General features: G+C 40.4%; 1 protein-coding gene across 1 annotated transcript in view; it reads right to left on the bottom strand.

The window, feature by feature from the left end:
* Positions 1–4,973, bottom strand: part of CD96 (CD96 molecule) — a 72,073-nt gene extending 67,100 nt beyond the window's left edge. Inside the window, exons 1-2 of the mRNA XM_058661337.1 lie at positions 4,679–4,973; positions 2,453–2,809 (exon numbers count right to left, since the gene is read on the bottom strand). Of these exons, the coding sequence (XP_058517320.1) occupies positions 2,453–2,809; positions 4,679–4,739 (418 nt within the window). The 5' untranslated portion in view covers positions 4,740–4,973. The remainder of the gene's footprint in view (positions 1–2,452; positions 2,810–4,678) is intronic.
* Between the last annotated feature and the right edge of the window lie 7,615 nt (positions 4,974–12,588).

Below are 12,588 nucleotides of genomic sequence, written 5' to 3'. Positions count from 1 at the left end.
TGTACTGCATTCATGATTTGCTTGCCCAATAGCTCATAAACTTAAAGACAACAGGGGCATAAGAGGGAGTCTAATGCAAGTGAGTGGGGGAAACTGGTAGAGAACAGGAAGACGTGACTGGGGGTGACTCAGAAGGACTCTAACATGGCAGTGGACTTCCATGGGTTAAGTGGTGCTATACTTGATTTACATTTTTGGTTATTCAGTGGTGAAGATTCTTTCCTCTTTATGTGTTGCTGCTTTCTATTCCTCCCCCCCCCCCCCGCCCCGTATCCAGATACACAATATTAGAACCATCTCTGTACCACTGAGGCTATTGTTTCTCATTTTTCCAGCTCAACAACAGCACAATTCTCACCAGAACACATGGAATTTTCCAACAACAAAGGATACACTTTCCTTGAAGGAAATACCACCCTTCTTTATGAAGAATATGTTACCTTCTCTTCATTGCTATCTTACTTTTGAATGATCATATCTTTTACTTCATATAGAATACAGCAATCCTTGTGTCAAATTTTCAGTGGAGAAACAGTGGGCTGTCAAATATGTAATAGTATAATATACTGATACAGACAAAAAGTACAGGGTGCATATCGAAAGCCAAGGCCATATGTACTTATATTAATGTATAAAAATATCATATTGGATTCTAAATTAGACCGCAATGCAAAAAGAGGGGTCATTTTTAGTAAGAAATGAGAAACACAATTCACTCAGTATTGTCATTACTACTCTTAATGAAAGCTACCACTTTTCATACTGTTAACTTTTCGAAAATTGTACTAAGAGATCTACACAGATGATTTCATTTAATCTTCTAAATAAAACACTGCACTTAAAGGAGGTTTTATGTAAGAAAATGAAAGCTTAGAGACTTGAAATGACTTGGCAACAGCAGTATACAAACAGAGCAAGTGACAGAGTCAATGTTCAAATCCAGGCTACTTGACAAAGTTTCTACAGTTAGACATTGCTCTACAGAAATGTACATTCCTTTGCTTCAACTTTACTCCACTATATTACCAATTAAAGGGAAGTTCTGTTTTGCTTTTCAGAAAACAACAAAACAAATGAAAAACAACAAGAGCAACAAACCCAGAGCTTTGTCAACTAGTAGTTTATGGGATCCTGGCGCATAGGTGGACTGTTATAGTCAAATAGATAAGGAACATAACAACACCTGTTGCTTATCCTGAGTTGCTCCATGCCTCCCCTGGCATGGCTTCACGAATTAGTTTCTGTTGGTTTTTCTTATATTGCCAGGTCACTTTGCCTCTGAGCTTAAAATATCCCATTTCTGGTGTATTCACCATTTGTTGACTTTCATTTTCATTCTATGCCATTAGTAAAAATGGAAATAATTTACTCTAGCATCAAGTAATTTAGGGCCAGCATCATTATCATAATTTTCCAAATGGGCTCAGAGAATTTATACAACAGGACATAAATCAAATTCATTTCTAGCCACAAAGCAGCTAGGACCTAACTGCAGGATCCTGCTTCAAATGCATGCTTCTGAACTGTGTGTAATGTGAATGCCCCATGTGTAGCAAGCTCCTTGACTCCTTTGCCTTTCCTGCACAAAATACATCCATACCACTTTTTATCAGTTCATCCACAAAACGAATGTACTTTGTGTTGTCTCAGCGAATGACATCATGATATAGGTATGCAGGCTAGCTATGTGGATGCCACCTTCAGTTTTTATTTCTTCTACTCCTATATCCAGTCTATAACCAAATCATATCTATTTTATGCTGTATATAAAATTTGTCATTTTCCTTCTATGCCTACCCAAACTACCTTCTCTACTCTGGACTACTGAGATGACCTAACTTCCACCTACCTCCTCCTTACTTACTTTCAACTCATGATCATCCTAAATTCAACATACCTTTTTGATAACATAATCAGGCTACGAAATGCAATGCCATGCTTTTGTTTCAATTGTTCAATATCTTTCCATGGCTCCTAAATAAAAATTAACCCTCTGAACATGACTGGAGGTGGAGCAAGATCTGCTGCTTGCCTTATCTCCAGCCTTATCCATTCATCTCTACTACAACTCCATCAGTATTTTCCCGTTTCCTCAATTACTACACATCCAGTTGTTCCCTCCCACTGGATCGCCCACAACTCCCACCCCAAATGTATTAATGTCTACTCAGACTTCAATCAAGTATTATTTTTTCAGGGACAAATTTTCTGGCCTCTGTTACATGCCTGTTATAATCCTTATGATTAATGCTTGTTGTTACAACGGGTCTATTTTACATTTAATTGTGGAATTACTTGATCAATTTCCATCTCCCTTATCAAATGATACCTCTTTCTTTGTGTGCTTGGCACCATGCCTGGCACACGACTGGTTCATAAAGTGTATTTATTGGATGAGGGAAAGCTGAATGGAAGCATGTGTTTTATCCTTCTGCCAGTTATGCTTACTTACCATGTCTCTGAATGACAAGGTTGTAGATTTTCGTCTTAATGCCCTCTGGAAACATTGTAAAGCTACACTCGTAATTTCCACTGAACGAGGAAGAGATATTTCTTAAGAACAGTGTCCAATTGGTCACATTTCCAGGAGCCTCTGTGAAAGCCACAAGAGATTCAGGGGATCTGCCTTGGGGACAGTAGAAACCATGTTCTGGGTGATAGACGGCAATAAGGTCCTCCTCATCAGTGACCTTGGACCACTGTGCCTGCACCAGGTGGTCTGTCTTTGGAATTTGGCATGTCAAGTTGGCATCAGAGCCAGGCAGAGCATAAACGACTTGTCTTGCATTGTATTTTTCTTCCCATATCCCTGAAAAGGAAAGAGAGGAGCTATCAGTTTGCATAGTTCACATGGAGCTGACTAGTAATTTGAAACCCTGATCACTTCAGTGAGAAAGGGAGTAAGTGATGCAATTTCCCTCTGGCTGCCTTAGGGATAGCAGAGAGCTGTGTATTATCAAGATAGAAGCATAGACTCAATGTACATGAGGAGGCATTTACTTAGGGAAACCAGAGGAAATTACTGATTTCTGAATAATTACATTTCTGTTCCAAAATTGAAATGATTTCAGCATTTTGACTGTGAATAAAGTCAAGCCTATTCAAACTGAAGCACATGGGCAAACTTAGTATGACAAGTATTCTTATTCTTACTATAATGTGCTTTTTTGGTTATATATCAACAGCTGCATATAGTATCTAAGTAATGGTTTCTAAAACTGCAACAATAATGAATATGTGTGCAGTAGGTTAAAAATACATAATTTATATGATACTTTTGCATGTTATATTGTTTAAGAGTGATGGGGTTAAGCCTCTTTAGAGACAGAAATTGAGTTAGAGATCTAGCACTTGCTGAAAGTCACACACCAAGTAAAGAAAGATGAATTTGGTTGTTAGAAGTCTGTAATCTCTCTCTAGTCTAGATAACCTTCAAAGTGCCTCCCGCATTGAATAGTTGATGAGGGCAAGAAATTTGACTTTCTGTATATGAGGATTCTAAAGACTTTCATTTCTATGCAATTAGATCTTTGGGATGAGAGGAAAGGAAACACTTGGGTTGAGGTTCCACTCACTATCTCTCCATTAACACTCTGAAATACTAGACACAAAGGATGTGATTCCTGCTCCCCTCCGTAACTGACCCGGTGGTAAAAGGCCGCTTCTACTCTGACAAGCATCATGCCTTTGGCATGGATCCCATAGTGTTGGCCTCAGCTTTAGAATTAACACGGAACACTGCTACAGAAATGATATATTGTTGTAACAAATAGCAGTCAAGTTCACAAAAAGAAAAGATTAGTGATGAAGAATAACTGAGTAGAAACAAGGCTTTCCAGAACACTTGACAAATGGGGATTATTACACTTCTGTGGATGCCAAAATTCATGTAGATAGCAGTTAGTACGCTGCAACTTCCTGTGGGAGTTCTCATTTCCTTGATAATATGCCTTTGCTACTACCTAAAGAATTACACTTCAATGTCTTCTTTCTCTCAAAAAGCCTTCTTAGAATCTGTGTGGCTATACCAAGGACTTATGGTTAGCTATTAAGACACTCAAGCTCACTCATGGTGGTATTTGTCATGCTACGGAGTGCTGAACTAATCTTTCTTCCTTCTATTTTTAAGTAGGCACTGTAGGTCTGGGTTCCCATTGTCATTAGAAACCCACTTTCTCTCTCACATTTGTACCTACATGCCTCATTAAAATTCAACATACGTTCAGCTCCCAAGAACCTTGATATTGGGGGGAGAAATACTTGATATATCCAAAATTAAAAGGATATTTGAGGCAAAAAAATAGTTAAGAAAAGAATCTCTGAGCACTCAGTTTTATTTTTTCAGTTTCCGGAACCATTCTGTCTTTTGGAGAGCTTTTCATTTCCAAGAAGAACAATTTCCCAACTACTCCAGAGATCCTCTTTGGGAGGAAAAGGGCGGAAAAGCCTCAGTGCAGTGGCCCCAACCATTCATTCCCTTCTTGTTTGCTTTTTGCCCTTAGTCATCCCGACCAACTGGAACATCTCTGCAATAGCTGCCACTTACATATGTAATTGAAAACCTTAGTCATGACTTGCCCTTTGGTGATCAATTTCAATAGCAGTCACATGGCATTTTAAAGGAACACAGGCCCTGAAAGCAGCAAACCTGATGAAAAAGGACAACCGAAAGGCTTACCACTGACAAAATGAATCTGAATGATGGAATACACCGCACAGAATGTCCATTTTTTCTCCATTGTCTCCTGAAAACCTCACGCCAGCATATTCATAGTCATCACAGAAGTCAATTGATGTCTTAAAGCAAACTCCAGTCACCTTATTCGTGCTAAAAAACAAATAACACAACAACTCCCCCCTCCAAAAAAACCAAAACAAAATAAAAACCCAAACCAGAAATTCACCACATGCCTGTGTCTGTTTATCACTTGGCAAGCCCCCAGGAAATGATACACAGACAGGAAAACATTGTGGTTCAGGGCTAAGAATAACCTTCAACAGAACAATGTTGAGCTGTTCTCTGAAATCTTGTGTATCACCTTTAAAAGACTTTTCAGCATCCAAAGAGTCTCTCATTCAGAATTTCTTTGTCAGTCAAGCTGCTTCTAAAATCCAAACAAAGGAAATCACGCAGAGCAGTTTCCAATGTGCTTTTTATATATTTTGTCTCAAGAGTGTAAAGTCATCTAACAAATCCACACTTGGTGTTTTTCCATAACAGTTCTTTTCTGTTCTGTCTGAAGATACCTTTTCTTTTCAGAGTTTCTGTGGTGAATGAACAAAAAGAATCGACACCTTTACTTTTTACTAAAAAGTAACAAGGAATAAGTGTAGTCTGCAATCCAGCCGCCCTTATGATCTCTCCTGCCTTTGTGGGGTAATGCACAGTTCCTGGGAGTGGAGAAGTGAGGACTCCTTTTCTACCCCTAGCTTGGGATGGGTTGGTGTCAGAAGGGGAAGTCTTCCATCACACTGGCAGGAGTCCTTTTAACTTGCCAGAAGGCTTCATCTGTGCTTATGCCAAAAACTGTACGCAGCAAAGTGACAACAGTGAAAATCCAAACACAGAGTCTCTCAGCACAGCTAGCTACCAGCCTGTTGCACCTGCTGGGATACCTCCTCTTACGAAGGACTGCCATTTGTATTTCAGGGAAGTGATCAATGGTAAAACCTTCTTGTTATACATGCAAGCACGAGGTATTTCTTACTGGTCAGTTCCCAGCGTGAGGTACAGAAGGCTACCCTCGCTACTCTAATATTAAGAAAATATTCCTGTCATATCTAGTAACATGTCATTTAACTTCATGACATTGTAAATTTCAATTTTTCTCTCTATTGTTGATTTTGTGTTATGACTTTTCATTTAAGGGGATGTACAGTAGCTGTGAAATGGAGACTAACACATCCAGATGTGAGGATACAATGTGGTGTGCATTTCTACTTCCAGACAAAGATGGACTTACAACGAAACTGTTTTCTATTATCTTGACAATAGGATGCTGGACTCTCTGCCTTGGTCCATGCCCACAATGATGGACATATGACTGTGTATGAAGAACTATACTTCAGTAATGATATACAGGAACTAGGTGGGGAGAGGAGGGAAATTGGGGAGAGAATAAGGGAAATGCCAGGAGCCTATGTATCATAAAATGATAATAATAATAATAATAATTTTTATATGCAAAAATAAAAATAAATAAAAAAATTTTAATGTAAAAAAAGAAAATATTCAACAAATTGAAAACTGCAGGATAAATCTAAAGGAAAAAGGAAGACAATGAATCGGTAAGTGTCAGTGCAACCATGTGAACAACAGGGGACATGCTCTGTGGTCCTAATCTTATTGTGAGAACACTCCACCACCCAGGAACTCTGGAGACAAAGAGACAGGTTGAACTGTGTTTCCAGGAAACATGGTTTGAAGTAGATTGTTACTCTACATGTGCAGGTCTCTTCTATGCTTGCGATGAGTAGGGGTAGTACAAAGACAACAAGAATCAACCTTTGCCTTCTGGACCGTAGACTCTACCTGGGGGAAGAGAGATTTGTACAGGATTAAACAAGGGCTGCTCTCTTCCAGGGTGTTGAGGCTGTTTCCTCACATCATCTCTGCAAATATTTGCTGTGATAAATATATCTATTCCTTGCCACTCAGCTAATTCTAATTTTTCCAAGTCTTTGTTGCCACCATTCTCTGTAAACGTCTTGGGTCACTGAGATGTGCAGCCAGGTTGCGTCTGACAATGATGTTTCCAAGAAGGCAAAGGGTTTAGAATCCTTCACTGAAGAACAGAAAAGGACACAACTGTTCTGGATGCCTTCGTTTCTTCCCTTTCCCCTTTAAAGTCCCTCTAAATTACAATGCCGAAAGAGGCAGCGATGGGTAGTATGAGAACCTTAGTCTGTAAATTGGTTTTTCTATTAAATAGAGATATATTACAAGCTAGGAAACGGGGTTCTGTCACTCCATTTCATTTGGGATATTAGGAAGAATTTACCTAAGAAGAAAAATCTAAATATATTGGGTAATGCTAGCTTTGGACTGTTTAGAGGTCCTCTATATTTTATTATGTGAAAGCAAAGTGAATATTTACAAAAGAAAGCCTTCGCACTCATTGTCATTTATTTGCCAGAGTTGTACACACATTTTCAAACAGAACACTTAACCTGATGCACCAAAAACCCTTGCCTCAGAATCCTTGCTTCTTTTTTTTTTTTTCTTTAATATTCATTTATTCATTAATTACATTGCATTACATGACTGGGATTCCCCCCCCTTCACCCCAAACCATTCCCCCATCATGAATTCCTTCACCTTGATGCATAACCACAGCTCAAGTTCCGTTGAGATTCCCTAATTAAAAGTTTACACCATACAGAGTCCAGCATCCCACTTGTCCAGTTCAAGTTCAACGGCCTCCCAGGGAGGCCCTCTCAGGTTTGTAGGCAGAGCCAGCAGAGCGTCACCTCGATCAATTAGAAGCTCCAACATATCATCAGCAACAGTCCAGGTATGATGAGGCTGGTGCAGAGTCCACTGATTGACATAGTCCGTCTTAGGGTTTCCCCTTGTCCAGTTTTCCGCTGCAAGCATAAAGCTGAGGTGGTTGATTCATCTACTCCATTTTCCATCTTTTTTTGATTAATGCTTTGATTCCTCCATTTTGTTCAGGGGAATCCCCCTAAAAAAAACTTTGAGGCATTCCCAGTCCAGGCTCCTCCATGTACTACTAGTAAGCACAGTGCCCGCCACCGTCCATCACTCCGATCACCTGATGGTTTTAACCCCTGGGTTGGTTCTCTTCTGAGCCCCGACCTCTATTGGAACCAATGAGAATCCTTGCTTCTTTTGAAGTTCAATGTTCCTGTGTTCTAGATAGGTGGCTACTCAGGAAATCTGTCCTGCCTCCCTGTTTGGGTGTCACCATGAAGGAGTCGGAGGGAGGAACCTGAACAGATCCTCTGACAGGACACTGACTCTGCAAATAAACGCAAGAAGCATGGAGGTAAATAACCCAGAAGAGGCTTTGGAATGTGACCCACTGGAATACACTTGGCTCGGGTGGGGCAGACCAGGCTGAGTCGGTTCACGTCATCCACTGGCAAGTCCAAGTGCTGAAACTGTGTGGGGGCCTGGCCGTGTTTGGTTGCGATAAAAAAAAAAAAAAAAAAAAAAAAAAAAAAAAAAAAAAACAGTACAAAACACAAAATGCCAAGGTGAAATGGCCTGTGCTAGCAGGGAATGCAACACCTGACCAGCACTCCTCCCACTGGTTTAGGTGAGGGACAAGAGTGTGATGGGCAGAGCCGGGGAGAGATGCGATACTCATTGGTTCCAATAGAGGTCGGGGCTCAGAAGAGAACCAACCCAGGGGTTAAAACCATCAGGTGATCGGAGTGATGGACGGTGGCGGGCACTGTGCTTACTAGTAGTACATGGAGGAGCCTGGACTGGGAATGCCTCAAAGTTTTTTTTAGGGGGATTCCCCTGAACAAAATGGAGGAATCAAAGCATTAATCAAAAAAAGATGGAAAATGGAGTAGATGAATCAACCACCTCAGCTTTATGCTTGCAGCGGAAAACTGGACAAGGGGAAACCCTAAGACGGACTATGTCAATCAGTGGACTCTGCACCAGCCTCATCATACCTGGACTGTTGCTGATGATATGTTGGTGCTTCTAATTGATCGAGGTGACGCTCTGCTGGCTCTGCCTACAAACCTGAGAGGGCCTCCCTAAGAGGCGGTTGAACTTGAACTGGACAAGTGGGATGCTGGACTCTGTATGGTGTAAACTTTTAATTAGGGAATCTCAACGGAACTTGAGCTGTGGTTATGCATCAAGGTGAAGGAATTCATGATGGGGGAATGGTTTGGGGTGAAGGGGGGGGAATCCCAGTACCTATGAAATTGTGTCATGTAATGCAATGTAATTAATGAATAAATGAATATTTAAAAAAAAAAAAAAAAAAGAAATGTATATGGCCCAAAGACATCAGATTCGACAAACTTTTCTTTGCTTTCTGCTCAGACTGTGAGAAGAAAAATTTCATACAACCACAAAATGTTATGTGAAGATACGGAGCCAGGAGGCAGCCACGCCATACTGCTTGCATGCAGCAGGTGGCAGCAGTGCCCTGCAGACCAGCACACTGCAGGCGATGGCACTTGCTCCCATTGTTTTTCAATCCCAGTAGTATTTTCTAAAGGTCCTTTTAGCTTGGGATAGGCATTGTCTATACTTAAAAATAATTCTTCTGTGGAAGTCATGTCAATCTCTTCTGTTATCCTTCCTGTTCACCAACTCCCAATTGCACATTTCTTTGCCTTAGAATAATCTAAGACTATAAAGAGTGCTGCATATAAAGAAAAAAACAGAAGCAATTGATTTCACACACACACAAAAAAATCCTGAACTTCTTAAACTTCAGAGACAAATTCAATTCATTACAAAGGGAAGCAGGAACACACATTTTTGCTACAAAGCAAGCCATTGTTGTATGTTTTGGACCATTTTTTTTAGATATCTAAACACAATTAATGAGAAAAAGACATTTTCAAACATTGGAATTTGAAACAAAAACTCACTCACTTTTGTGGTTTTGAGTGATTAACTCAGACATTACTGATTTTTTTCTTGGAATTTATTCTTTACATATATTAAAAAGTAAGAGTGTGAAGTATTATATGTTTGCTTGACTTCACAAGAATGCTTAAGAAACATGATGCCTAATGTTTCAAGCAATTAAAAAAATGTATGTTGAGAGACACCTCTCAAGGAGTAGTTTTAGAAGACTTGAAAGTCATAGGATAAAATGGCCTGTGCTTTGAAGTTCATCTTTGGAGATACCATTCATGTGCCTCAAAAAAGGTCAAGTAACACACAGAAGACCGCAAGTGGGCAGGCAACTGACCTTCAGAAAGGGGAGATGTCTCAGGGAGCAGGTGGGTCAGGGCTATCCAAAGTGTAGAATCTCCACTTGGCCTTGCCTTATAGAAGGCCTGCTGGTGCAAGCCACAGTGTAAGTTATCCCAGCTAAAGAACATGGAAAGAGACAACTCCTGGATATGTTGAAGTTCAAGGCCATTGCCCTGGGTATGTTTTTATATGATGGAGAACAAGATATTGATAGAAAAAACTGTTCAAATTGTAAACTGAGATTATGGAAACCTTTGAATTCCAGGCAAAAGAGTACACAGATTTTTCTTCCTATCAGAGAGAGATACTATAGTTTTTCGGTATTAGAGTAATAGAATATTTCTCAGCATAAAGTAACATGTTAGGGGCCCAGCAGCGTGGCCTAGTGGCTAAAGTCCTCGCCTTGAATACCCTGGGATCCCATATGGGTGCCGGTTCTAATCCCGGCAGCTCCACTTCCCATCCAGCTCCCTGCTTGTGGCCTGGGAAAGCAGTCGAGCATGGCCCAAAGATTTGGGACCCTGCACCTGCGTGGGAGACCTGGAAGAGGTTCCTGGTTCCCGGCATTGGATCGGCGCGTACCGGCCCGTAGCGGCTCACTTGGGGAGTGAAACATCGGATGGAAGATCTTCCTCTGTGTCTCTCCTCCTCTCTGTATATCCTGCTTTCCAATAATAATAAATCTTTAAAAAAAATAAATAAAGTAACATGTTAAAAGGGTGAGTTGGCCCCCCACGGGAGGGCACAAAAATTAGGGCAGGGGCTGGGGTGGCTAGACAGACACCCAACAACATCCGTGAGGGCTGGATAGTTGAGCTGGTTAGATGGAACAAGGTTTTAATACCCATTGACATGTATGAGAGCAGAAGGGGATGTGGGACAGACTGGACTAGTCTGCCACACATACTGACAAACCAGGGTAGGGGGCGGTCCTGGTGGGGGTTATTGTGGGTTGCTCCGACTAGGCTGCAGCCCACATTGGTTTATGTGAGGGTAAAGTATGTGCTGGGCAGAACCAGGTTGGACTGGAAACACCCATTGGTTCCAGTGGAAGACAGGGATGGAAACAGAACCAACTCAGCAATTGCAACTACCAGCTGATCAGGGCGATGGACTGTGCAGGGCCCTGTGCTTGCTAGTACATACAAGAATCTGGTCTGGGAACACCTCAGACAAACTTTCTTTGGGGATCCTCCCAATCGAGCTTCTGGACTCAGAACCCTAACCATCAAATGACAGAGGACAGAACAAGTCAATCAACCACCTCAGCTATATGTTGGCAACAAAAATACTGGGCAAATGGAGACTCTATGATGGACTATATCAATCAGTGGATTCTCCAACGACCTCATTGTGCTTGGAGTGGTGAGAGTGGCAGTGATTCATAACTGGTGAACTATCAAAACCACCTGAGCAAGACCCTCGGAGCATACCCCCCCATCAGGGACCGGGGCGGGTGGGAGACTGGGGGGGGACTTCTCCCTTAAAATCCCCTTTTACACCAGATACATTAAGGAAACAATACGGAACTAATTGTTTTGCCCATCTTTTGTAGTGCTTGAAAATTTTTACCCTAATTATGTAAAAAAAAATAAATTTTTAAAAAGGGTGAGTTGGGTGGACATGTGTAGTTCAACTAATAGGGAAAAAGAGAGACAGAAGACCTGCTAGGAGTTGGATGTTTCTTTAGGCACCTGAGGAGAAGAGTCGGCTGATTGGAAGTGATTATGATAAAGCATGGTGGGGGCAGGGACTTGAACAAAAGTGAAGGGTAGACGCAGAATCAAATCTTCTCTTAAAGTAGCTGGTTATTCTATAGTTGAAAGTCCCTGCTGCATGCATAGAGAATTTCTCCTTTATGTATTCACTGGGATTTTATGATTTTAATAAATAACCATGGTATGAAAAAGAAAGAATTCCATGAAACTTTGGCGTAACAATCTGTTTTATTACTGCATTTTCCTACTATGCTCAGTTCCATCCACAGAAGGCTATTTTAGTCTAAAATACTTTCCCAATTACAACATGATAGTTGCTTATTAGAAGAACACATTTTAAAAGGATAACTAAGAAAATAGAAATAAGCTGGAGTTCCAACCATCCAAAGACTATCAGGAAATATCGTATACATGACTGTTTGAAGACAGCTTATTTGTAAAATGTGAACACTAACCTGAACTTCCTTCATAATATGTTGTAGATGTGCACACATGCTATTAAGCAAAATCAATTTCTACCTATTAAAATAGCTGCATAACAGTGGGCATAAAGGAAAATAATTTTAACTAAGACAAACATAAGACAAGCATATGTGGGCATAAAGGAAAATAATTTTAACTAAGATAAACATAAAATTTCCACCAGATATTTCACTTTGAAAAATAGAAACTTCAGTTGAATAATTGTAAGAAGTAATTTTGGATATTTCTTCTAGTGGTAAACTGAAACAAAGGAGGAGAGATAAAAAAGATAAGAGGATAGAAAGTTGGAGAGAAGCAGGAAGAAAACCAGTCTTGGGAATGTACTACTGATTTAACAATAATATTAATATGGACTTTTCCAGAAATAAATTTAAGAAATCATTAATATCTCTGAAGATATCATGATCACAGTTAGAATAAATATTCCCAAACTGAGAGTCTACCTGGCTTCAAAACATTGAAATT

Source organism: Ochotona princeps, chromosome 3 (assembly GCF_030435755.1).
Source record: "Ochotona princeps isolate mOchPri1 chromosome 3, mOchPri1.hap1, whole genome shotgun sequence".
Lineage (NCBI taxonomy): Eukaryota > Metazoa > Chordata > Mammalia > Lagomorpha > Ochotonidae > Ochotona > Ochotona princeps.
The sequence above is the reverse complement of the archived record's forward strand: the minus strand, read 5'-3'. Positions and strand labels throughout refer to the sequence as shown.